General features: G+C 33.2%; 1 protein-coding gene across 3 annotated transcripts; it reads right to left on the bottom strand.

Annotated features, from left to right (window-relative positions):
* Positions 1-1,342: 1,342 nt before the first annotated feature.
* On the bottom strand, positions 1,343-27,425 carry Galphas (G protein alpha s subunit). 3 transcript variants are annotated; one of them, XM_085193950.1, is made up of 10 exons: positions 27,310-27,425; positions 26,673-26,849; positions 7,740-7,863; positions 5,401-5,562; positions 4,475-4,558; positions 3,981-4,114; positions 3,591-3,719; positions 2,965-3,144; positions 2,362-2,560; positions 1,343-1,505 (listed from the first exon to the last, which is right to left on the bottom strand). In XM_085193950.1, exons 3-10 carry the CDS (start codon positions 7,842-7,844, stop codon positions 1,359-1,361), a joined length of 1,140 nt encoding a protein of 379 aa, XP_085050076.1. In that variant the 5' UTR covers positions 7,845-7,863; positions 26,673-26,849; positions 27,310-27,425; the 3' UTR covers positions 1,343-1,358. The 3 variants fall into 3 exon arrangements, with proteins under 3 accessions (XP_085050076.1, XP_085050074.1, XP_085050075.1); XM_085193948.1 differs by having other exon boundaries at positions 27,209-27,420; XM_085193949.1 differs by having other exon boundaries at positions 26,673-26,845; positions 27,209-27,420.
* Positions 27,426-27,445: the final 20 nt, after the last annotated feature.

The following is a 27,445-nucleotide window of genomic DNA, read 5'->3' as shown; positions in this document are numbered from 1 at the left end:
GGTTAACTAATATTGTGCAATGCTAAATACGCAAAAGTCAAAATTCCCGCCATTGAAATATAAAAATTAACTGTCAGTACGACATTGATCAATCATAGACAATTGTTTTTTTTAAAGAGCCCAGTAGATATTAACAGCGCGCTGACCGTTCGGAAACACCATGGAAAGGAAATCACAGTGACACTGGCCACAAAACGAACTATATATAACTTTTTTGAGCCACGCGACTTATATAATTTATTTAATTAACACGATATATTGTACACATAGAATATTTTAATAATATTATATACGTATTCACTTACTGTATTGTGCGACAAAATATTTATTTTGGTTGATTAGCTATTGCTATACAATGGATGTCTTTATACAACCGCGACTATAACGCCACTAAATTATTTAAAAAAAAAAGATTTATGCGTCCAATAGAGGACATGAATTAAAAATAACAAAATTGCATTATTACTATTTGTCGTTTAGAAACGAGTCACAAAGTGCTTGTCTAAATAAAATCTTATATTAAAAAACATATTGATTTTCTTTTTACCATAAAGTAATACTTTTCCTATTAAGAAAAAACTTTTTTATACAATCACATTACAAAGGACACGGTCCTAATATTAAAGTTTACGGTATTTGTGCGAAGAACGACTCGTTTTAACTAAAAGACAAACTTATAATAATGCTAGTATCGCAGTGGCGGTGCGGGCGACGGTCGCGTGGCTTGGTGAATGTCAACTGTCAAGCCAGTGTCGGCGCGGTTCGCTCTTCTTTTTTTGTTTCTGGAAAAAGAATAAAAATTGTGAATAAAATTTAAATATAAGTATGTACTTAGCGAAAATAGATTAATTGATACATTGTGTAGTTTTATCGTAAAAAATATTCTTTATAATTGATTAATTCATTCACTCACTCTTGTGCTACATATTGTTAAAATATTTATCTAAACTGAAAAATTGACAGCAGAGTTGATGACAGTGGACAGACGCAAGAGGTATGTAGACACCGTAGCATTTGGCGCTCCGTTCTCTCTGACTACCCCGCTAGGGATAAAGCGTGAAGTTAAGTTAAACTGAAAAATATACAAAATATTATCACTCAACCGGCGATTAAATTCCAGATAAGGTCGCTACAAACTAAGCACTAACCGTGTCGCACCCCACGTAAGAGCAGCTCATACTGCCGTCAACGTACATATGCAGTCAGCAGAGATACTCCAGGTCTCCAGTCTTTCATATACTTTTTTACTCTCATTCATTCGTTCACTCATTCATTAATTCGCACTCTTCATTCACTCACCCTTTCATCTACTCACTCAGTCAGTCACCCACTGAACACTGACCGTGTGTTATCGCCCGTTAGAGCAGCTCGTACTGGCGCAGGTGCATGCGCTGTATAATGTCACGGCAGTCGTTGAACACGCGCTTGATGTTCTCGGTGTCGACGGCGCACGTGAAGTGCGGGTAGCAGTAGTGTTTGCCGTCCCCGCTTGCGGTGCTTATACGCTGTAATTGTAAAAGGAAACATTATTACTATATACAGGATAAAGCGTCAGCGCTCCTTTTACGGGAACAGCATATATGGTAAATCATTTCAAACCCATACCTAAAGAAATTTACCAAGATACCTCAACAGTTTAGACATAGGATTTTTTTCATTTCAAGATGTTTATCCATACTGTATTTCATGTGACGCAGTTACGCATAGATAACAATAACGTAAACACTTACTACTACTACTAAAGGTTAAACAACTTTGAACTTTATCGCCACTACCTACGACTCGAGGTAGTACGGCGTGTGCGGCGGTGTCCCTTTGATAGGTTTATGTGTGCGTGCGTCGTCCTTAACAAATGGCGTTTTATTTTACAACGATAATTTTATTATTTATTTTGTTTGAAAAAAAGAACTTTTTCGTTATTGGGATTTTTTTAAAAATTGTATTAGGCTTTTATAGAGTAGTTAAAACTGTGGTTTCATTTAAAGTGGTGCTATAAAAATATACAGTTACTTCTATCTTGACTATGCCTTATATCCTAAAAAGCAATATAATAAAAGGTAGAATCAGATTGATTAGATAAGATTAGATCCTTCTCGTCAATGACTCATCTAGAACAAACTATATAATCTTCTTAAATTGTACTTTGTTTTGCTCGCTACTCACTCATCCACTTCCACTGGTTGACTGGAAAAGACCTCTTATAGAGATAAGTCCACCTTTGTACACAAAATGTCTATATATTGTTTATTATGTATTTTTTTTAGTGCAATAAAGAATATTATATATATTAAAACACTCAATTCTTCAATAATTATCCAGTTTAAAAAACCTCACAAAGAAATGTATAAAAAAGATAATTACCAAAAACTCGTCCCGTATAAAGTATTTAGCGCGCGCAACCTCAGGGTGGTCCCGCGCGTCGGGGCTCGCGTCCGGCGGCGTTTGGTACCGTGAGAACTCCGCAAAGTACTCCTCGAGACGGGATTTACCCAGCAGTACTTTCTCCGCGAGCAAATCCTGCTTGTTGAGGAATAGGATCACTGATATCGTGCGAAGCCATCTGGAATATTATACAAAAATTATTTATATAGAGTTATTAATAACTATAAAGTTAGTACATTTTTTGAATTTTATGCCAATGATTTTTTTAAATTATTATTTGTAATAAAATAATATCATGGACATCAGTCAAATCAATTTGGTTTGATCTGCCTGTGACAAATGTACAAAAAAAATATAAAGATAAAAAATAATTTAAAATATTTTACTAACAATAACCTTATTATTAAAATAATTATATTAAAAATATGTGGTAGCTCAACGTTTTAATTCACTGGCTGGACCCTAGACAGTAGACAGAGGAAACCTCTAAACTTAGTGTTAAAAATTCCGTCCTCACTTTCCACCTAATCTTGGATACATTGTATGTTGAGTGTACAACGCCGCTAGTCTAGTTACACTCACCTATTATTCCATATACTCTTGAACAGATCGAGCGACTCTCTCAGCCTGTTCTGTGTGGGGTCCTCTCTCAACACCATGTTGTAGGAGGAGCAGGCGGTCACAAATATAATGGCGGTCACGTCGTTGAAACACTGGATCCATTTGCGTCTCTCATCGCGTTGGCCGCCCACGTCGAACATGCTAAAAGGGGAAAAAAATAGATTATATGAATATCTATGCATATCTATCGTTATCTTTAACTAAGTTCTGAAGTTATTGTGGTACAATATAACAGCATTTCGTTTCAATTCTATAATTGTATTAATTGCACTCAGAGAGACGATTATTATATCTTCATTATTTAAGTTGCCTTGCTAATTTAAAATAAATCCTCATTTTGAAAATAAATAATTGACTGTCATAAAATTATATTCTTATTTATTACTCTGAATACATTAAAATATATGGATAAATTAAATTTTTCTTTCCTTTTTTTCGTTAATATCACCTCATAAACATTATTTTTCTGAACTACCAAACAGCACACTGCTCTCAACACGGAAATATATATCTTAGATCAGAATTAACATAAAAACGCAATTATATAGTAACACAAGTATTAAACAAGAATCTCGACCAATACTCACTGAAAATTGACTTTATCGACGACGAACTGCGTTTCAAATATACCAGAAGTGAGCACGCGGCACCGCAGGATATCCTGCTCCGTGGGTGTGTAGTCCGCGCGCTTTATTATGTGCACCTGGTCTAGGAAACTGCAGAAAAATAAAGATATTAAATCATGTTCCTTTTTTAGCTTCACGCTGTATCCTGACATAGCAGGGCAGGCAGCGGGAACCTAGTGTTAAAACACTCCGTTTCCATTAAAACACTCTCGTTCTCCAATGTCCGCCGAATTCTAGTTTTGTTTGATCAGTTCAGAAAATTATAAATATCATGTGGTTTTAAAATTCACTTAAGACAAATGACATGTTCCCACAATAGGCACAAAGAGACACAAGACGTGGGGCACTCACTACTTAGCACAGTCTATGAGCTGGTACTCGTTGCTGCGCTCGTACGTGCGCTGGACGCCCTGGTCCTTCCACAGCTCCTCCGTGTGCTCGTAGAACTCCGCTGGGTAGTCAAAGTCGGGTTGCGACGCTACGTCCTAAGAAAGATAAATAAAATTAAAAATATGTGTATTGTAGTTTTAGTAAAAAAAAGCGGCTGACGCTTTTCTCCATATAGGATACCCAGAGTGAATCTAACTTGGACTTAATACCAAGTTTCCTATCCGCCCAATTAACAAAACAATAAACGTCTATAAACGTCTATAACGCGAAGAAACGTTAATATTGAAGACGCAATCATTCCCAGAAAAGGAATCATTATTATTATTATGTTTATAGTCAGATGATTTTATTAAATATTTCATATCCTCGAGTAGGATTCGAACCCACCTGTCGTGTTTACAGTTGCATGCTTGTGGCCTGGCCTGTATTCACTCTTAGTGAATAAAAATATATACCTGAATGTAGTCCACGCGCGCCTTGTTCTCCGGCTTTTCGAGCGGTATGGGCGGTGTCAGGGTGCTCATCGCGCCCGTGATTGTCTGAAATAATGCAAAATAGATGTCTCAAATAAAAAAAAATATAAAATTTAAAAGTACGTTTCATTATGTTAGTACACTTTAAGTTACGAAGTGCTAGTTAAAAAATACTTTTTTTATATTATGATGATGGATACAACATGGATGGATGTTATAACCATCAAAGAAATAGTGTAATATATGTATATGTGACTACAGCTTAACTGGATAAAACACTGAGTCCAAGAGACGATTCAAATCTGCTCTCCAATTTTACCTAAAATAGTTTTATACTAGAGTACCATAGTAATCTTTGATTTATTATAATTTCTAAAATTCTGTAAAAAGTAATAATTAAAAAAAAATTGACTTCAAATATCTGCCAACTGAAAGAAAAATTACCATGGATATCATATTCTATCCAGAAATGTGTGGATTTACATTTCTCAAAACCTATTGAACCAAACGATTTAAATCTTAATATTATATTTACTTTTGAGGCTTGACGACTTGACAATCTTCTATATATATAAAATCGAAAGGTCACTCACTCATCACGAAATCTCAGAAACTACATGTGCTAGGAATCTCAAATTTTGCATAGGAGTTACTTATAGGACGTAGGTGCTCGCTAAGACGGGAATTTGCAATATTCGACTTCTAAGGGGTTGTTTTTAGGGTCGAAAGTTTGTATGAAACTTCGTTACTACAAATGCTAGGAGTCTCAAATTTTGCAGGGACGTCACTTATAGGACGTAGGTACTTATGGAGACAGAAATTAATAATAAAGTAGTTCACGCAGGCGAAGCCGCGGGCGGGTCGCTAGTAAAATATAAAACCTAAAACAATCAACGAACGCCACTCACAAGTATAGCATCACGTATATTTTTCTTAATATCCTCGATCTTCTCCCGTCTCTCCTTGTCGGAGAAGCCGTTCACGTGTAGTATGCGCATCTGTTTGACAATCGTCGACTTGCCGGACTCGCCGGCGCCGAGTAGGAGAAGACGATGCGTTGCGCGATACAACTGAAAATACAAAAATAAATCTATTATTATTTGTTTTCTCTCTTTTTGGCAGAGAGAACCTAGTGTTAAGATACTCTGTTCTCCGTCAAACATTGTGTGTTGGTTGGCGCAACTCAATTCTCATCTTTTACTTACTAGATTAGGAAAGTGAAAATAATGCCTTCCTCCAAGTAAGGATAGGCTCCATAACCATCATGTGTACAGAATATAATAGTTGATGTTACGCTCTTATAAGTGTTAAAACACTATGTTCTTCATTTCAGAGTTGGCAGCAAAACCCAATGCTTTGTTTCATACTCTCATCATTGCTCCTTTTCCCGCCCAACTATCGGGAAATTGCTTGAACTTAGCGCTGCACAGTACCTCTAATACAAGAAACAGATATCCTACCCAAGAAAATAAGTATAACGATAAAATATTTTTTAAATGAAAACGGTTAATCTAAAAAACACAGAATCACGCTTTCTCCCGCATATATCAACCCTGCTATAGGTAAAATATGTAATAACCTAACACTACATATCCCGTGGTTCACACAATTTTCAATACCCTGCGTGTTAGATGGCGGACTTCAACGCCGCACTAAGTCTTGTTACCAGAGCGAGAAAACACTTTATTCCCACGAGTGGGAATCAAATAAAAAACTGTCGTGTATACAGTCAAACGCTGTCCCACTGCGCCACAACGACCTCTTTTTTGTTTATCTATATATATAAAATCGAAAGGTCACTCACTCATCACGAAATCTCAAAAGCTACATGAGCTAGGAATCTCAAATTTTGCATAGGACTTACTTATAGGACGTAGGTGCTCGCTAAGACGGGAATTTGCAATATTCGACTCCTAAGGGGATAAAATAGGGGTTGAAAGTTTGTATGGAAAAAAATTTATATCGCCATTGAATTTTATAAGATTTGAAATTTAGACTTTTAAAAATATTTAATTGAACACGTGTTTCATGGTTTATTAGGATTCACCCCTAAAGGTGCAAATAAGCGGGCGAAGCTGCGCGTTTCCGCTAGTATATATATATATATATATATATATTTAATATTAACTTCAAATAGCCCCATTATATCTAATAAAACATAGATAGGTACACAAAAGTGTCATAAATCTTTAACGCGATGACAAATTTATTTTATATTTTCTATTATATTATAAATTAAATCCATAAAATATTACAATAGCTGTGGTTTACTGTGGTATATTATAAATGAGATGAGGAAATTACATATTATGTATATATTGTATTTATAGTTTGATGATACATACACCATTGTTAATTTATTATAATTATAATAAAATGTTACGAGGCCAGTCATGGCGCAGTAGCACAAGTGTGAGACTGTAAACGCGACAGATTGTGGGTTCGATTCTTACTCAAGGAGATGAAAAATTTAATATAATTCGTCGTCGTCGAGGCAAACCGCGGCGATGAGTTCCGCCAACACGCAGTACCTGCAGAATTCGGCAAAAAGTGGAGAGCGGAGTGTCTTAGCAGCTCATGTAGCACCCTGCTACATGAGGAATACAGCGAAAAGTTTAAAAAAAAATGTTTTGTTAAAACTAATTTAAATCCAATATAAATAAACAAAGCAAAAAAAACGGTAACAAATGACTTTTAAATGGCAACATTGCGGAGTCAACTAATGTATTTGGTACGGTACTTTTAACTGTGTAACCTGATTTCATAAATAGTCCAGATCTCCAAGAAATTAGAATATATGTATGTACTTTAAATTTCACGAGCAACAAAATATGTCACGAATCGAATTTATATTCACCCAAGACCTTATACTGAATAATAATTGTGATTCGTAAAAAAATAACATATGAGTATACGAAATAGGCATACATAATTTAATGTAATTTTTTTTAAGTTTCATGCATTTTCTATATTTAGCATTGTAGGCAGAGAGAACCGAGTGTTAAGACACTCCGTTTTAAATTTTTCGTATATTTTAGAGATATTACGTAGCGGGTTGCAAAAGTCAACGCCGCGTTAAGTTTTATTACCACAATCTCGTGATCGTACATCAGATATTTAGCAACAGTCCAATTTTAGACATATTTTTTGGGAAAATTCAAATTTCAGAATCGTTAAATTAATTCGTGTTACTAAATTGCTTTATTATATTCATTATAACAAACGTGGCAGGTAAAATGTCACCCACCTGCTTATCTTTCTGCAGTTGGCGGGTAATGGCATCGCTGCGGCGTTTTTGCGACTTAGCGTCATCCTCGCCGCTCTTGGCGCCCGGCGACCCGAAGCACCCCATGGCAGACCACGCCGCCCACCTGGAAACAATTAAATATCTATGTTTTATACAAAAAAGAATTATTAAACGGAAAATTATAAGATTTATACGGAAATTAATAAAAAGCATTTAATAATATTATCTATACATCCGGTCGGTCGTAGCGCAGGGCACAAAGTGTGACTGTAAAATCGACTGGTTGTGGGTTCGATCCCCACTCGAGGAAATGAAATATTTATTTACATTTATATTTTCATTTCTTCCCTCTGGTGTCAAGGAAAAACTCCAAAACTTGGCGATAAGTGGGGAAAGGAGTGTCTTAACACTAGGTTCCCTCTGCCTACCCTGCTGTTTGCGAGATACTGTGTGGAACTGATTTATTTATTTTTAGTTTTTTAATAATACCCAATAGATTATTAATATTACACCCAATACACGTATAATTGTAACATTCCTCCTCCTCCTCCTGACTAATCTAAAGTGCACCGTTGCATTCTGCCAGTCAAGATACTAAATCTCGTGAGAAACGCATATGATGTATTTTAATATCAAAAAACCTATTTAAAACGCCCAGGTTGGCTAGTATGAAATAAATCTTTAAAATTGTTTTTTTTTTTTCGTAATTTAGCTACTAATAGTTTCGGATAAACCAATAGTCGTGACGTTAAACGACAATGTTGTCTTAATATGTATTTAACTGATAAATGGAAAACATTTTGTACAAGAATAGCAAGTAATTTCAATTTTTAAAGCAACTTTACGATGGAGAAAGTCCATAAATATTATCCATACCTATATTATAAATTCGAAAGTAACTCTGTCTGTCTGTCTGTCTGTCTGTCTGTCTGTCTTTTCCGCAATCAGGGCCAAACCGCTAATTTAATTGTGATAAAATACTCATATAGAGATACTTGAGGGTTCCGGGATGAACATAGGATACTTTTTTTTCTCATATTTGTAATATTTTCGTTATATACCAATATATTAAAATAATTAATTTGACAAGGAATTTATTCCGCCATGTTAATAACAATCGTCGCTACGCGTTGCTAAGCAACAGCTTGCAAAGTTTGCTGTTTTAAGAAAACGTCACCCACAGTGAGTTTGCTTAATGCATACATGGTGCGCGCCGATATAGATTTATACAAATCTCTTTATACAAATCATTAACAAAAATTAGATGATTTCTATAATTTGATATTCATCCTTATGAAAATAAATATAATAGTCACTTTTAGCATTTCGTCTAGATGGAGATTATAATTTACTGTATAACATTCTAATAAATACACACACCGGCATAATTAGAGGAACACAAACAAAAAATGATTTTTTTTTACAATTTGTGGCTTATAGTACAAGTGGTTCATTTATTCAGATTATTACTCTCGTATAATATAACATTTTGAGACACATTAACATTTTTCAATAATGCAACAGAAATTATACCCTTTTAAGTGTTTGGTGACAGTCAGCGCTTTTAAGTGTTTTCGATAAGAAGTTTGTTTATGCAGTCAATGGTGGCTCTAGCTCATTTTGTTGTTGTTGTTTGGAGGTTTAACATTGTATTGAATACAAAATGAGTGATTTACCTGCAACCGAAGTCGCCAGAACTGTGACATTGATAGAGGAAGGTCACACATACCGTTCAGTGAGTCAAATGTTGGGTGTATCAGTATCTGTGATCCACCGTAATGTGAAACGATACAGACAGACGGGATCTTATGTGCGGAGGCGGGGACAAGTCAGAAATCGTGCAACCATGCCGTAGACGAACGTTTTATAAGGGTGCAAACTTCGTCAAACGTCGTCAAAATCGTCGTCAAACAGCTGTTCAGACCCGAAATCTCATGGAAGAAGTGCGTAGCGTGCGTGTAAGTGAACGAACGATAAGAAGAAAGCTTAATGAAGTTGGTTTAAAGTCATACGTACCAGCCAAAGAGCCTAAGCTTGAGGTAAGTCATCGAGTTGCAAGATTATTGTTCGCTCGTCAGCACCAACATTGGTCAGATGAATGGAGTCGTGTTTTATTCTCTGACGAAAGCCGGATTTGTGTGATTTTCATCGATGGACGGGAAAGGATGTGGAGGTATCGAGGAGAATGATATAATCAAGCCAATTTTACCGAAACAGTGTCATACGGTGGAGAGTCTGTCATGGTATGGGGTGGCATAAGTTTAACAGCTCGCACCGCTTTGGTCATGATTGATGGCGGTTCCCTTACTGCACACAGATACTAAACCGATATCTCGGAACCTCAGTAATGCCTTTTTCCCCATATATAGGCCCAGATTTTATATTTATGCACGATAACGCACGGCCCCACACTGCTCGCGTAGTTTGTGATTACATTAATGAAGTCGGAATTACCCAAATGGACTGGGCAGCACGATCTCCAGACATGAATCCGATAGAGCATGTCTGGGACATGACTGGACGAAGACTACAGAAGAAAATTCCATCCCCCAGGAATATTGAAGAATTAAAATTGGCGCTGATTGAAGAGTGGGGCAAATTGCCCCAAGAAATTATTAAAAATGTCATTATGAGCATGGGCAAACGTATTCGAGCTCTATTAAGTGCCCGCCGAAGCAAAACAAGATATTAATAATGATTGTTAATAATCTTTGCAAAGAAAATTTGATTTTAAAAAATTATCGTAAAATTCAAAATTTCTCAAATTTGATTTTTTGTCTGTATTTTTATAAATAAATAATGTTCAACCCTAGTTTCTGTTGTCTCATATTCATTTTGAGTAACAAAACTTAAATGAACTGAAAAACATACACGAAAATGTAGTAATTTAAAAAATATATGCTTTTTTTGTGTGTTCCTCTAATTTTGCCGGTGTGTGTAATTAAGATGTGACTGATTCCAAATGACCTAGCCTTCGGGCGGCATAATATGAGTATGACCGACGCGAACGGGCGGATGACTGATGATTTTGTAAATTTTTATAGATTTTCGAATTACTATTATTTTTTATGTAATTATTTGCTGCTTATAATTAATTTATCTCAGTTCGGTTATCTATACCGATGTTATACACTTAAAATATCGTAATTTTAATCATTTGAGATTTAATTTAATATTGTTCGCAAAAATTAATAATAATTTAATATAGAAAAATGTTTAGTACGCGCGCACAGCAAACTTTAGGTTTTTTTTTCTAATATTAAGAATTTCCTTTAGTTACTTTTACTTCTTTGGTTTGTTCATTTCGGTTACTCAGATATTTTTTCTAATAATAAATCTCCACTTATTATTATTTTTTAACTTATTTTAATGATTTAGGCTTATATTTTCGCGGGCGTAGCCGCGTCCGGGCCCACTAGTTCTAAATATAAAGATTATATTTTTTATGTATCACAATGTTAGGACATTTCGTTCCCCACTTTTCGAGTCATGAGTGGCCAATTCAACGCCGCCTTTGTCTTGTTATCAGAAGGAAAAAACATTTCAATTATCCAAATGGAAATCGAACCTATAACCGTCGTATTTACGTAGTCAGTCGCTATGCCGTTTCATCACGACGGTGTTTTTCAATAACTAAAATAAAATTATATTTAACAATTACCTATATCCTAAGTTATATTGTATTACCATTATTGAACATTTAACATTACCACATACAATAAAGCCATGGAAATTAACTTTCGTTTCAACACAACGATAAATACGTCGTCACGCTCAGGCATACCAAGGAGGTTATAAAGATCCGAGTGCGACCTCATCCGTCCGTCCCCGCCATTGTGCTCAAGTTATTTGTAGTCAAAGAATCTGTCAATATTCCAAGATGGCGAAAAATATGATTGTTTAACTAGGCTTACTTAAATTAAATTCAGACCATCGTTTTTCTTTTTTTTTATAATAATTTATATTTAAAAATATACAGAATTGTAACTGTTAAAGGTTCTCAAGAGTTAAATATGATTGAGCTTAGAACGACGAATTAAGACGTTAAGAGATCTAAAGTCAGATAAGCTACAAACCAACTCACTAATGGCATAGCAATTACGTATATAGGCACTTTAAATGACAAGTTATAACTTATATTCCTTTCAGTGATCCAAACATCTCATTGCACTTAGAAACGCCAATTGGCGTTTAACTAAAACTAGTGACTACTAATACAAGTATTTGTTTCACTTTAACGTCAACTAAGCGCTAGTAAATATCTCTGAGTGCCGCCATCAGTCTCAATTAAGCACCTCTACGTGTTCCAACTCAAGCCGACCATATACCAGCTAACTACTAAACAGTAATAAAATTCGAAAGTGATGCCCAACATTTAATAATGATGGAGTCGCCTTAACATCTTGGGATTATGGGCCCTATGTACGTCATGAGGAAAGCCAAGGCGTCCAGCTCCTGGTGTAATGGGGCAATTCAGGCGATTGTTCACGCGCGACGTAGCTGCAAATATGCTAATGGGTTTATTATGAACGACTTTTGACGTGCGCGTGTCTGGCGACTTTTGGTAGCTAATTGGATTTTGGAGTTTGGCTTGTGTGCTGTACTGGACATTTACCAATAAAATGTAATATAATGTATGAAAAACGAAAATTGAGGCAGTCTTGGCGTCAGTGGCATAAGATTGCGTCTGTAAACGCGACAGGTTTTTGGTTCTATCCCCACTCGAGTATTATCATTTCTTCGCTCTGGTAACGAGGCAAAGCGCGGCGTTGAATTCCGCCACTCATCACGTAATGTCCTCTGAGTTCGGTGGAAAACAACAAACAAAAACCGTAAATTAAATAGTTATTATTTTTATTTATAATGTTATTTTAGAATTATTATCCAACGTCTCTAAAACGAATAGACAAATAATACTCTTCCTAAATTATAGATTATAGATTTTTTTTTGAAAATCTTTCTTAGCGAAAAAGATTTTACTATGTGAACATGTATTTATCAATACACTCTTATATGCATAAATTTAGTATAGTAATTTAATTCCTAAAATTGATAATGTACTAAAAATAACATCTGTTAAAATATATCTTTATCCTTCCTATAAGCTATAAATTACATAGTATATAGATAATACAGCCACAAGAGCTCAATTAACTTTATTTGACATTGTCCAAGTTAGTTTCCGACAAAACTGCAAGCCGCTTCTAACAAAACTACAATTTCGCTGACGAGTTAGCCTCCAGTTAAACGACTGATACAGATCTGAACTAAAGTTGTAATTCTATAGTAAGTAACAATAGAAGAATTTCTTATCGTGTAAAATATTGCCCAATGGTTAAGTTAGCCCAGTTCTCCTCTGTAGATGGGGATTGTGGGCTTAGTGGCTTTGCCACCAAATGGAAGACTGAAAGTTGGGATAAAATGCCTATGCCTATTTTATTTATATAGTTCTTAATTCATTATAGTTCTAGATATTAGCGACTAACTCTTAAAATATAAATAAGTTCCGAGTAAATATAGATTATATTAGATTCACACCAAAACTCTAAAAAAAAATCATATTTTTATTAAATAGTGTGTTATTTACAATTTAAGTCCACAATAAGTGTTATTGTCCATAACAATATTGTAATCGATATATTTGGACTTTCAAACAAGTTGCAACTAATGGATTTTTTTTATTCCAATGGCATTTTTTTTTATTAAAAAAAATATGTTATTTAACTAATTGATTGACTTGTTTTTTACTTTCAAAGTTTACCACATCTTAACCTAATAAATACGTTAGTGTGTGTAGTAAGCACCAACTAGAATCTATCGCAATCGTAACCTCTTGATAGCTGCTCGACAGCTCGAGTCGTTCGTAAATACTTTTATCTAAGAAAGTAAAATACCAAAGTGACATAAAACTAGTTAAAACGTACTTTTTAATTGCTTCACTGGATACTTAGTACTAGTTACTATTTAACGTCTGTAACAAAAATAGGTAAACAAGGCATTTTAAAAAAAAAACTATAAAAGTATATTAATTTTGTTAATAAAATACATCAACACTAATGAACTGAAATTGAAGATGAAAATTTGATATTGTGATTCGAACCCACAATCCTCGCTATTAAAGCAGGAATTACTCTTTTTTGCAAGTACAGTGCAGAAGTGCAGTTTTTTAACATTATTATTTTTAATATTCTTTATAATTGCTAAAAATTACGACATTCAAAACTTTAAAACTGTAAAAAAATCACCATTTTTTTTCAAAAAATCCAACCTTTCACATAAAAAAAACACGAACAAACCCACCCACCCACGCTAGTGTACATAATTACTGAGCAAGATAAAATTGATACACGCCGCTATAAATAATAACACGCATTTTCCACATAATCCCACCCTTCGAGACTGAAATAGGTCTGATGGAGGTGAATCAGTATAATTATGGGTTACGTATAACGTTATAGCATTAACTGGTGGCGATTGCATATTTGCGGTGTCGTTTCTTCTTTTACATAATTTTTTTTCTACAATTACTTGTAATGGTTGGATATTTTTTTAATTATTTCCATGTATTTTTATCATTCGATACAGGAAAAGTCATGGCACATCACTTTATCATTTTCGTTTTATTAAATAACATTATATTATGGATTCAAGTCTATAGTCAGTTGCGGAAAACGAAAATTTTTAACCTTCATCCGTAAATGTAACACAAAATTTTTTTCAATTTAATCCAATAGTTTATGATATACTTAAAAATAAGTAAAAATGTCAGCTTTACGCTGTGTCCCGCACACAGCAGGGTAGGCAGAGGAAACCTATTGTTAAGATGTTCCGTTCCCCATTTTCGACCTTTAAATAAATTTTAAATTTAATTTTTTCCAGACATTGGGGACTCGAGCCCACAACCACAATTAAGACATTTGTGCTTCTGCACCACGGCTGGCCTCTACCCTCTAGATATACTTACCTAAAGATATAAAAATATAACGTAAACAAATATTCCTGATAAAAAAAATCTTGTAAATAAATCTACCATTCAATTAGCTAGCACGACGATATATGTATAACTGTATAGCCAACTACTTTACTTTCTGGTACGAGACTGTCGTCGACAAGGTGTCACCAGTGACTTGTGTCTGATTAGCACCACCTCGTAATGGAATAACGGTAGACACGGGTACGATCTCACGACGGGTAATATTCAGGAAGTACAAGTCGTTTTCCATGTAAAGAACACATTTTTTTTTGTTTTATGCTTTATCTTGTCCCGAGTATAGTAGGATAGGCCGACTAGGTCTAGCGTAAAAACACTGAATCCTTGGGGAAATGAAAATAATAGATTTCCACAAATTCCCACAAAAGTGAGAAATTTAAGTAACCTAAAAATTTATTTTGTGAGATAACCTGAACTAGTATTTATATCAAAATTTAAGGTGTGCAAATATTAATCGATTATTTACACCACCAAGCACAATGGTAGCGAACAAATGTCTATTATTGTTTTAAAAAATTAAACATTATTTAAAATCTATGAAAACTTAAACATAGCGGGATTAAAACCCGCGCATCATAAAAACCATGAACCAATATAATATCCTGGATTAATCTTTCCTTAGATTTTATTTATTCTCAAAAGTCACTTACGTTGCTGACGTTACACAAATTTCAAAAGTCAAAACTCCTATACTCGCGGAACACCTAGCAGGAAAAATATCTGTGTTATTCCATAACAAGATCCTATTATTTTACCATTTCCATCAAAAAAATATGCGGTAATATTTTAACCATATTACAAGTAGACACAATCAAATATAGATCTAAAACATATGTTAGTAAGAACCAAAATAGCTTCGCAGATTTAATCATGATTTATTTGTATGTCACCTGCGAAATTCTATCTTTATCACCAGTGATAGATATGATAAGTTTAATATGAGTTTAAGCCGTGTTCCGATATCGATATTCTTCTTATTTAACGCTTAAATACCGATCATATTAGTGCAAGGACGAACAAACAATAATAATATTTAAAATAATGGACATGGACATTTTTGTTTATTCGGTTCTATTAAAACTTTGTAAATATTTAAAGGCATACATAGTGTCCCAGTGGTGCATAGTCTGACTGTAAAGACTGAATCTGGGTACGATTCTCATTCGAAGAGATAAATTATTCGATATAAAAAAATCAGTTATTCGTCGAACTTAACGCTGTTTGATGTTCTGGACTTTACAGCGACACCAGTAGAGTAGGGAAGAGGATACTCGGTCCCTGAGAAAGTGCAAGCACTACGTGGCTGCTTGAGAGCAACCAAAGTTCGGTGTTGAGCTCTGCCTTTTAACTCCCAGAGTCTTGCCAAGGAAAAACCTATTGACAAATCTTACTAATTTTATACAGAAAGTTAATAGCATTGGTTATTGACTAACTAATGATTTAATTTGATTTTGTAAACAATTCCAAACAAGTAGTTTATGAGTAAATAATGCTTAAAGACAAGCTGACATCTTATATACATACTCGTACGTAACCTGTCCTTTATACAAAACGTATATGGATATTGAAATTCCGTCGCACGCGTTGTACGATGAAAGTGATGAAACGTATTGAATTACTTATCACCATGTATGGGAAAGTCATGGCTTCTTTTACGGTGTGCTTGAATGAAACATGGGCTGGCTGACAGTTAAACTTGTTCTTGGAAATTTGACGCGATTGTAAATTTTTATTATTCGAGATTTTAATTACAGTTAAAAAGAACATGTAGGATATTCAACATTACATACGAGTATTTCTTGTTGGGTGCAACAGTGACGAATTTGCACCCTTTGAGATATTACAGGAGACGTTATCACATAGCAAGCAAGACAGAGGAAACCTGAGGACATAGCGTTATGACACTCCGTTCCCCACTTTTCGCCAATTCTGCCATTTCTGCATATCTGACCAGACCTCGTCACTAGAGCGAGGAAATTAAAATATCAAGTATTTCATTTCTTCAATGGGAATAGAACCCGCAACCTGATGCGTTTACTGGCGTACACTTCTGCCCCTGCGCCACTGACCTCACAATTAGACATTAAAACAATTTAAATAATGGAAGGAGCTACAAATTACAAAAAGCCAAAACCAATCTGTCCTCCGCGAGTAGGGAACACGTGCAAAGTCCCCTGAGCAAATACATAACTCATTTTGAATGAAACTGTCACGTTCAAACTTTTAATGCAATACATACTCGTCGTACTTGTAACTCGGGCGCGATTTAAAAATGAAAAATTCAATTTTAAAATGAACTTTTCCCGTTCACTTTTTCAGGTCTTTATTGTGCAAATGAAAAGTATTCAAAATAATTTTCAATTTTTTGTTGTTTTTTTTTACTTATTACAGCTATCATACCGAATAAAAACAGAATTAGAAAAGCAATATTTGTCATAGGATAATATTTGTGGTTTTATATGAAACAAATCCCATCAGTATTTATGGTAAACATTTTCTTTGAGATTGAAGTTATAACGTCTATTACAGGTTAGAAAAGTAGATCGAAAGCGTTTATGTTCAAAAGAAATATCTTAGTTCAGCGCTTCAAAGACAACAGAACCTAGTGTTAAAACACTATCCTTCCAATTACTGCATGTTACATTACAATTACAAGACATTTCGTGTTGATAAGGGAACCTAAATGATAAAATTTCATTCATTACTTAAATTGCGTCGTTAACACATAGATACGACATTTAGGAGTATATCTTTTTTCCTTATGCAATTCTCGTAATGATAGCAGTAATTTGGAATACATAATCAATTTTAACATTTAATAAAATTATCTTGCACGTTTACAAGCACCTAAGTTCCTTTCAAATTTACAGAAAAAGTAAACAATATTATTAAAATATATAGAGTTTGAAATCGCTATCAGCAGACAACCATTTATTGACAGCCATAAAACAATTTGCTATAAAGTGTGCAAGAACAGATAAATAAATAACATAATAACTTTTTATTATATTATATTCGAAAATATTTGACTTTTAATATAGACAAAAATAGTCCTATTACCAATACAAATATAATAATAGATAAACATCGGTGTCGTCTGTACGTAGAAAAAAACTAGTCATGCCCCTTCCGCTTTGATCTGTAATTTATGTGTTTTCACAAATAAATCTCCTAAAATAAATCCAGAAATACATAATGCAGGTTAAAAAAGCGAGGGTCAAGTTCGGAAACCAGAAGCATGTCAAATTAGTTGATGGCCTCACAAAAACTTTACTTTTTATGTTAATTGGGTAAACCGTAACGGTTTTTACAATCATTTTGTATAGTTAAACTATTCATAAATTCTAACGAAATGTTTTCAATTTGTCAATTTTCGTTACACAAATGTGTACGACTATGTGTAAAGTTTATCTGCTATAGGAAAAAGACTGTAAACGCATGATTGTGGGTTCGATTTCCATTCGAGGTAATTATTTTCATTTCCTCGTTCTAGTAACAAGATAAAGCGCAAAGTTGAATTCGCCACTAAACAGTCTCTAAAATTGGGCAATGCCAGAGGTGCGGTTCATGAATTTTGTTTCGCCAGTCCATTTTGAAAATATTTCCATAAAAATGATAAAAAGATTGAAATAATATTAAAATAATAAAATAAAAATATAGACAATTATATTTTAACTACTTTTTGTGGGCTAACTAATTGGCATAGCGAATTAGTGAATTACTGGCAAGCCGCACGCGAAAAATCCTCAACAGTATACTAGTAATTAAATAAGGTAAGCAATTGACTTATCTAAAATCTAAATAGGTACATGCAAATACATGCTAAACGTACAATTGACATACTTTTACATTATTACTTATTCTTTATGAAATGTGTTTATTAAGACACATTAAAATAATATAAATTCTTTTTTTATTATTTTTGTTTAGTACATATTATGATTTGCTTATGTGTGTATAGATTTTGGTTTTTATAGTTTTTGCATAGAATTGAAACCACAGATAAAAATAAAATTTCAAATGCTGTTAAATTAATATTTTCATACAAATAATACTTATCTTATAATAAAGTTAAATAATAAATAATTACTATGCACAAATATAAGTATCTAGTTATTCCGATTTATATATTAGGGTACTATCTTAGCTAAAATTAAGACCATTTCCGACGACGCGACGCTTAGGCGAGGATAAGCTGATGCGCTTTGGACATGATAGATTACTTCAGCGACATTTAAATCGTAACGTAAGTAACATTAGGATTAAATAGTAAAATAGTGTATTCGATATTTTAGGCTATCGACAGGTTTTGGGTTCGATTCCCACTCGAGAAAATTAAATATGTAATATTTCTTACAAAGCTTAGTATTATCCTCGCTCGTGTTAAATTCCGCCACTTAACGCCAACCAAATTCTGCGGAAAGTGAGGAGCGGAGTGTCTTAACACTCTCCTTCCTCTGCCTACCCTGCTACATGTGGGACACAGCTAGAAGCTGATATTTTAAGCTACCATGGCGAAGTGGGATTGCATCTTACTATAATTAGGTACGTCCTGTAATATTTAAGTTTTCATTCCCCTATAGTTGACTCGCGTCACTCCCTAGTTTCATAATTTACCGTTATAAATTATTATAATCACCATAGTATTGGCACTGGTTACTTTATTTAGTTCAAGTTTATCATCAGTCTTGCATTTTCTTTAATTTTACAGGAAATTAGGGAAAAGACTATAATATTAGTGGACTCTACATTTTCATATTTAGCTTCAAGCTTTTCCAGCATATAGAAAAAAAAATTGCAGTGGATAATTAGTATTAAGAAACTCCGTAGTCTTCTTTCCGCCCAATTTTAGAAATATTGCGGTAAAAATAAAAGAAAACTCTCCCCTCGAGCCACACAGATCACATTTCATACAATATAATCTATATAAATTACAATAAATGATAATAAGTTACTATTATATGCGTTTAGCTGGCTAGACTGCACACAACTTGCATTTTATTGGATGTCCCATACAATTAGTGTCAATTAACTCTCACGCTAGTGACCTCTTACGATTTGACACGTTCGACTTTTAAAATATTTTTTGTGATGTTTTATTATTTAATTGATTTATTATTATTGATTTTTTTATACATTGATGATTAATACTTTTACAGTATGATATTTTTAGCGATAGTCGAAAGATTAGAAAGTCCTATCGTTCAAAATTATTTAATTGTATTTTTTGGACATATGTTGTACCAAAATCTTTAAGAACTTGATAAACAACCTTAATTTTATTAACATATTCAGAGTTTAGTTTCCTATTCGTTTAATCTGCTTGAAAAAGCTGGATGGCGGAATTCAACGCCGCCTTTTGTTCACTTATACAAAGATATCTATCATTAATATAACTAATTCCTCCTGTTGGATCTGAACCCAATAACGTCAAACATCTTTATCGAGTTTAATAATGAGCATTCAATATATCAAACGATTGTCAATTGAATACATATACCTCCAATTTCATAAATACAAACAGACAAACAAATTGTATATTGTCATTGTAAGAATATACAGAAAGATTCAATCTATTATATTTTGTAACCAAGTACTAAGAGATTTATTAAGAATTAAACAATGCGTGTTGTATCGTGGGAAAGGCGATGTAATGTTAAAAATAGATACAGTAGAACTAAATAAAATCAATTGTGTAAAAACACAAAAAAATATATAATAATTATATTAAGAAAAAAAATATCTAGTAATTAAACTCGTCCGTTACTGATTAAGAAACGGACAATGCACAGACAAAACTACTTGACTTACAAAATTGAAATTTGGAGAGCACTGAGAGAGGTTTTCTCAAAATCCGTAACAGATTGGGAAATAATAAAATATTCAATTATACCTTTTGGCTAATTAATAACAAAAGAAATTATACTTTTTGGTGGCCCATGACCTATAATACTTGTAACAGTTAGCTATAAGGATTGAGTTAGCAAAAAGCAGCACTATTGATGGTAATATTAAAACAATAACAATCTGGAAGAACATCACTCTAAAAGATTACGAGCACAGGTATAGAAGCTGGCATATAAATTGTGTGTACAAACGACTTACCCAAAACACTAAGACGTTTACATAACAACCCAAAAATATGAGAGTATTCATTAAGCCCGTACAAAAGCACCTGGTCCAAATTTGTGAAATTTGCTTAGCACGATATATTATATTTGTTGCAAAGTGCCAACAATTAATATATCAATATAATGGACACCGCAAGGTACTACAAACACAGAAGAGAGGTAGGGCTGAACTATAAACGAGAATTTTCTCATTTTTGGGTTAAGTAAGTTAATCATTTAACTAGAAGACCAGATCAGATCCAATTTAGATGAGAAAATAATAGAAAAGACCTAAATAGAGGTAGAAAAATATTTTAAAAATTGTTTCAATAAGTAAAAATAGCCTCAAGTTACCCTATTAATGTGTAAATAAGGATATCTTCAGACAGTTAGTTACCCTTAATGTTTTAAGGCCGAGGTTCTACCAAGGTTGGCGTTGGCTATAAAATTTTAATCATTTCTATAAGGGTCAGACTTTGATGGAACTTTATCGTCATCGCAGTTTCGACGTTGAATATTATATTAAGTATATATTTTACCTCATAAATTAATTTCTGTTATAAATCTTTGGAACAGATTTATGTGCAAGATAAAATATAAATATTTCTGCAGAATAAGCAAGTGGATTTCGAGTTTGGACAAGCTGGATTTTCGCTTCGCAAGGTAAGTTAGAGGGCCTAAAAAGTGGACAAACTGTCAAGTACTTACTTCCTTAATAAAAAAAAACCATTTTAAATGCAAATGAGCTTGCATTTTATAGTGAATCGGCATTTGTAGACGTGAGACTAGTTGAAATCAGGTCCGACGTGATTCACCGCGTTTCTTAGTTGTAAACAAAATTAACGCTAGTGCAAATTTCATGTCATTCAACAATTTAATGTCTAGATATTACCAAATAATTTACAAGGCAAATATGTAGTTTCTAGAGCTGTTTCGTGCTGTCTGACCTACATTTGATCGTGTGTTCAAAGTAGCTTTAGGGTAAAGAGGATATGTCCAAATATAATATGCCAAATTTTGAAATTGTGGACTAATTAAAAGGGTAAAATATATGATTTTACGCAGATATAAATATCCATTCCCTGGATTTGGCGCCACGAGGTAACAATGTTGACTCAATATTTTGATGCAGTTTAGACATTTATATAGTCAATTAAATTACTGTGTATATTACATGTCAGAATTAGCAACTTATGTATTAGGGTAACGAGGGTCTTGCTTTATTTTGTCGTGTTTATTACAAGAAATGTGTAATATAGTATAGGGCCAAGAATCTATCTTCCATAAGAAGAAGGGGGGAGATATTCGACACTACTACATTAATTTCCAACTCAAAAAAGCAAAAGAAAGAAAAGAAAAGAAATAAAAAAGCATGAAAAAATAAAAGTAAACCAATATCAACAGCAAATGAATAAATTTATTATTACAACCCTGCAATTCCATCAAATTGGCACTAACTACATGAAATATATATAAAAAAACCCGTGATTACAAAAATAAAGTTTCAGATATTTGTTTTATCTTTTATAACTGCGTTTCTTTCGCTGAAAGCGGGAGAAACGTTCATCGAGAGAGTATTACCAGAAACATTTGAAAGACCTATACACTGGAGTAAATTGTGTTGGTGACAGAAATAATATCCTTTGAAATCTCTTAATAAACGACAAATTTGTATACAACTGTTGACTCGTCCTGATTTCGATTGGGGAATATTTTTCCTGTTCCTTTTACCTTTCGCACTTTCATTAATAAGAATATATTTTTTTTAGATTTACGCCGTATCTTGCACACGCAGGGAGAACAGAGGGAACTTAGTGTTAAGAAACTCCGTTTCTCCATTTTCCGCCGACTAAAAATAATTATGTTGCCAAAAATTGCTGCACATAAATGTATATTCGAGTTTTTTGTCTTACGTGAACAGTAGCATAAGATTACGATTATTAGTACGATTTAGTTTTTTTTTTTCAAATATAAAGTATATAATAATTTAAAATCAGATAATTAGTGCCCGTGTATGTATGTGTGTTTCGTTCATATATTTATTAAAGAGATTTAGATTCAAAAAACATTTAGATTTATAATGTTTATAAGGAAATCAATTATGGCTTCATAATATGCATTAAGAAAACGTACTACTTACATTATGCTAAGGAGTTGAAATTTTACTTACAAATTAGATTTAGAAAAAGTGAGGACTGTTACTGGAAATGCAATAAAATGCTAGAAAATGGGCATGTATAATAAAATGTTAGAACTAATGAAATAAAAAAATATATATTCTCATTCACTATTAGGTAAGAAATATTCTGAATTGACTACTAAGCTGAGCTAAGAATTAAGAAGCCGTCGTGGCGCAGTTGCACAAGAGTAAACGCGACATTTGTGGGTTCGATCCTCACTCGGGAGAATTAATTATAATTTATTACTATTCTCGCTTTTTCATTTAATAAGACAAAGCGCAGCGCTAGTTTCACCATTCAACACGCAAAGCCTCAAAAATTCGACGGAAAATCAAGAACAGAGTGTCTTAACACTAGGTTTCCTCTGCCTACCCTGCTATACGCGGGTAAAAATAAATAAATATTAATAATAATTAACCTAACTCTGATTACACAAGATCCTTGATATCCTTATATAAAATCCTTATCCTTATTGAAAATAGTATTCATTAAAGTATGGCAGTAAAATATGTATAGCATCATCATTAGCACATGTGATAGTGATAAATAACAGAGGAACAATACTTCAATGGTGTCACGGCGGGGACATAGGAATAATCCTAAACGACAATGGCATCCTACCTTGCCGTTACAGATGTTATATATTGCTACAATTATGGACTAGGCACATAAAATTTTCCCCGTCTTTAGCTTCACGCTGTCCCGCATGTAGCATGGTAGGCAAATGGAACATGGAAACCTAGTGTTAAAACACTTCGCTCCAAACTTACAACCTAATTTCGGAGGCGTTCAGTGGCGGAAATCAACGCCGCGCTTTCCTTCAACACCAGAGCGAAGAAATGAAAATATTAAATATTTCATTTCTTCGAGTGGGAATGGAACCCATAACCTGGCGTATTTTCAGTCATAGACACGACATTTATAAAAAAATGCTTCTTGCATATATTTTTATATTTTTTTGTAAATAAAATGTAAAAAAATGTATTTTATATGAATGAATATAATAGTCGTCGCCCGCAACTTCGAGTGGATTTTATAACGTAAAATGGAAAATCTCGTTTTTTCCTCTCCAAGTAGAAGTTTTGGGATATTCTATCAGTATTCTCCTACTACACTCGACATTCTTAGTCCAGTAGTTTTGTTTGTGCATTATCTGTCAGTAACAGAAGTTTTATTTATATGGATTATATATATTTATTTTTCATATAACAATGGAAAAATAATGAATATTTGAAATATATTACATTTAACAACAATAAAAAAAAATTCAAGTGACTACAAACTCAATGTCTGTGGCTTCAACCCACCCCACTTGAGGGATTGAATTATTTTAATTTTCCTGCTTTAACAAATAAAATGCTTTGCTTTTCTTTATTTTTGGTGAGAAATGTGAACATAAAAAAAATATAGTACTGCAATTTTGCCAAATTACAATTTTTTCCGTTTGACCACCCCCAGACTAGCACTAAAACTACTCAGTATTAACATGAATATTTTTCAAAAAAGCATCCTGTAGACAAATCATGAATACTTCCAACATAGAAGTAGGATAATATCAATACAAATAGGAAAGTTGTAAAAATAGCGAGTGATTCATTACACACTGACATTGCAGTTGTCTGAGATTAAAGATATTTTTAGAACATTCATGAATAAAACATGTAGTTTTCTTATCACTAAATATATATTCTATTTTGTTAAACATTATATAAGGAAAGTGTTAAGCAAGTATCGTTTGTTGAGTAAGAAAATTGAGCATATGTTATTAGACACTGGAAAAATCACAAAATACAACATAGTTTGTCATTTTTGTTCACCAAACTCAAAAGCACTTGGATAAATATAGCATACTTAATGCTTTATCATATTAAAGGGAGGGAGACGAAAAAAAAAGTTACCAGAGCAAGGCAGTGAAAATAATTAAATTCTCTGAGTGGGAATCAAATCTACACCTATTTACATTCAAAGACTGTGCCACAACAGTCTTAGTATGGAAATCAATTGATTTTTAAAAAAATGCTATTATATTATTTTTAAATAATTAGTTTTGTAGTAATGGTTGTTTCAAACATTTATTCATTATTAATTTTCATATAGATATTGACATTTTATAATAATAATGATATTTATCTATTAACTATAATTAACATAAACAAATACCATATGACAGTTTTTCTGTATTAAGCCTTGACATATTTATATATACTTGGACAGCAGCAGTTTATTTAAAGACACTATATTATCACATAATTTGCAGCTTCATACTATTTAATTAGAAGGATAAAAATGCAAAATCTAGTGCTGAAATACTCTGTTCCATACCTTATAAGACATTTAGTGATGAGTGGGGTATCTCAAACCATACATTACATTTTATTTTTTTTAATGTTTTTATGGAATTGTGGAGAACCCTAAAAAGAGCAAGCAGCAAGAGTTTTTAGCATATATATATATATATATATATATATATATATATATATATATATATATGTATGTATGTATGTAAGTCAGTTCCTTTGCTCACTTATTAATCCACTGAAAGGATGGCACAAGCACTACTGTATATATTAATTTAGTTTAAAAAGTCAGGTTTTTTGTTTTGTTTCTAGTTCATGTTACATAGTAAGACCAAGAAAATAACTGTCAAAGTTATTTAAGGTTTATAACTATTTATATACAAACATACACACATATTAAGTATATAATGTAAACAGTGATTTTCATATTATATTAAATCATGTTTTCATTGTCACACTATTTTCCTGCACATAACAGGGTAGGTAGGGGTATCTACCATTAAAACATTCCATTCACTAATTTAAGATACATTACATGTGGAGTATCCGCATCAGGTTCTGAAACTTAATGCCACACTTTAACTACCAGAGCAGGTAAATGAAATTAAATTGAATCTTCCATAAGTGGGAATTGAACTCATAACCATCATATTTACAGTCAGTGTTTCACTTTAGTGAGAATAGCTTTTAAATACAAAGTACAGTGATGATTCACATACTTGTTACTAAATCATCAATCAATAATTTAGTAAGTAAAGAAGATTACATGTCCTTAAATTAGATTTTTATTCTTTTATCAATACAAATTAAAGGCATTCATATTATTATTTTCAAATCAATTTCAATTTAAAAGTATTTAAAATATTGTCAAATTACAGTTTTATTACAAATTGCAGGCAAGTGATGTCAAGGGCAGCAGCTAATATAAATATTTCAACAAAATTTTGAAACAAAATTTTAAGATTGAATGTTTTGAGATAAACCTTATCAGTTCTAATATAATTTGATAACTTGTTTTTAATAATGTGAGAAACTAATAAATTCATACATTGCTTCATACATTTTTTATTAAAGTACAACTTAATTTAAAGAAATTCAAATTGTTAAACAGTTATTATAAAATTATAATTGGGTATAGAATTGGTAAAAGTGTTTAAGATAATAGACCCATTGGTATTTCTTAGTTTTTTTTCTTTTTTTGTAAATGTATAAAGAATAATATGTTTATAAATTATATGTTACAAAAGTGACACACTTGAAGCAGGATAAAATATAGAACTAGAATTTGCTCTAAAAATATTATCATTATATTTTTCCTGCACTTTAAGTCAATCTAAGTAAATGTAAATACTCACCAGCAGGTGGGAGTGGCGTTATCCACGGTGTCCTGGTTGGCCTGCGAAGGAGACTCGGCTCCCCGCGCGCCTCCCGCCACTGAGGAAGCCGTGGTGCCGCTGTGCCCGTTCACTGCGCCCACATCGTTCACCACACTCTTATTATCTCCAACTAAATGACACCAATTGCATCTCTACCTGAAAACACCACACTATCTTGCACTTCCAATATGTATGCACTCTATCTTTGTTTATTCACTTGATCGACACTCGCGATTAACACACGGCGGGCCCGCGAACAGAAGCTCTCGACGATCACGCCCAAAAATCACAAATATATCCCCTAAAAATGGCAACCTTCAAAAATAATGACCCGACTCATCTCGCGAGTCCACCATGGTATACTGTAATATTTATAAACTTTCACAAGATAATTATAGAGCAGACGTTACTATTAACGTTTGAACATAAGAAAAAGATGTGAAAATAATATTTATAAATAGATTCGGATTATTTTGATACAAATCTATATCGGTCGAACATCACCGCATACACACCCCTGATTCGGGTGGAGTGGATCCTCTTCTTTCCTCAAATAGTTTTTAGTGTATAAAATTTAGCACGGATTAGTGTTTAAGACTACAATTAAATGACCTACACCCTGATAACTACAAAGACATTTTCGTATTAATGACAGCGATCCGTATCGGCTTCACAGAACCTACAGAAAAAATCAACATGTCGCCTACTGATATTGCGAGGTGTTTTATCATGGCATGTTCTGTTGAATAGAG

This window comes from Heliconius melpomene, chromosome 12 (assembly GCF_056956725.1).
Source record: "Heliconius melpomene rosina isolate 202511_hmr_F chromosome 12, ASM5695672v1, whole genome shotgun sequence".
NCBI lineage: Eukaryota > Metazoa > Arthropoda > Insecta > Lepidoptera > Nymphalidae > Heliconius > Heliconius melpomene.
The sequence above is the reverse complement of the archived record's forward strand: the minus strand, read 5'-3'. Positions and strand labels throughout refer to the sequence as shown.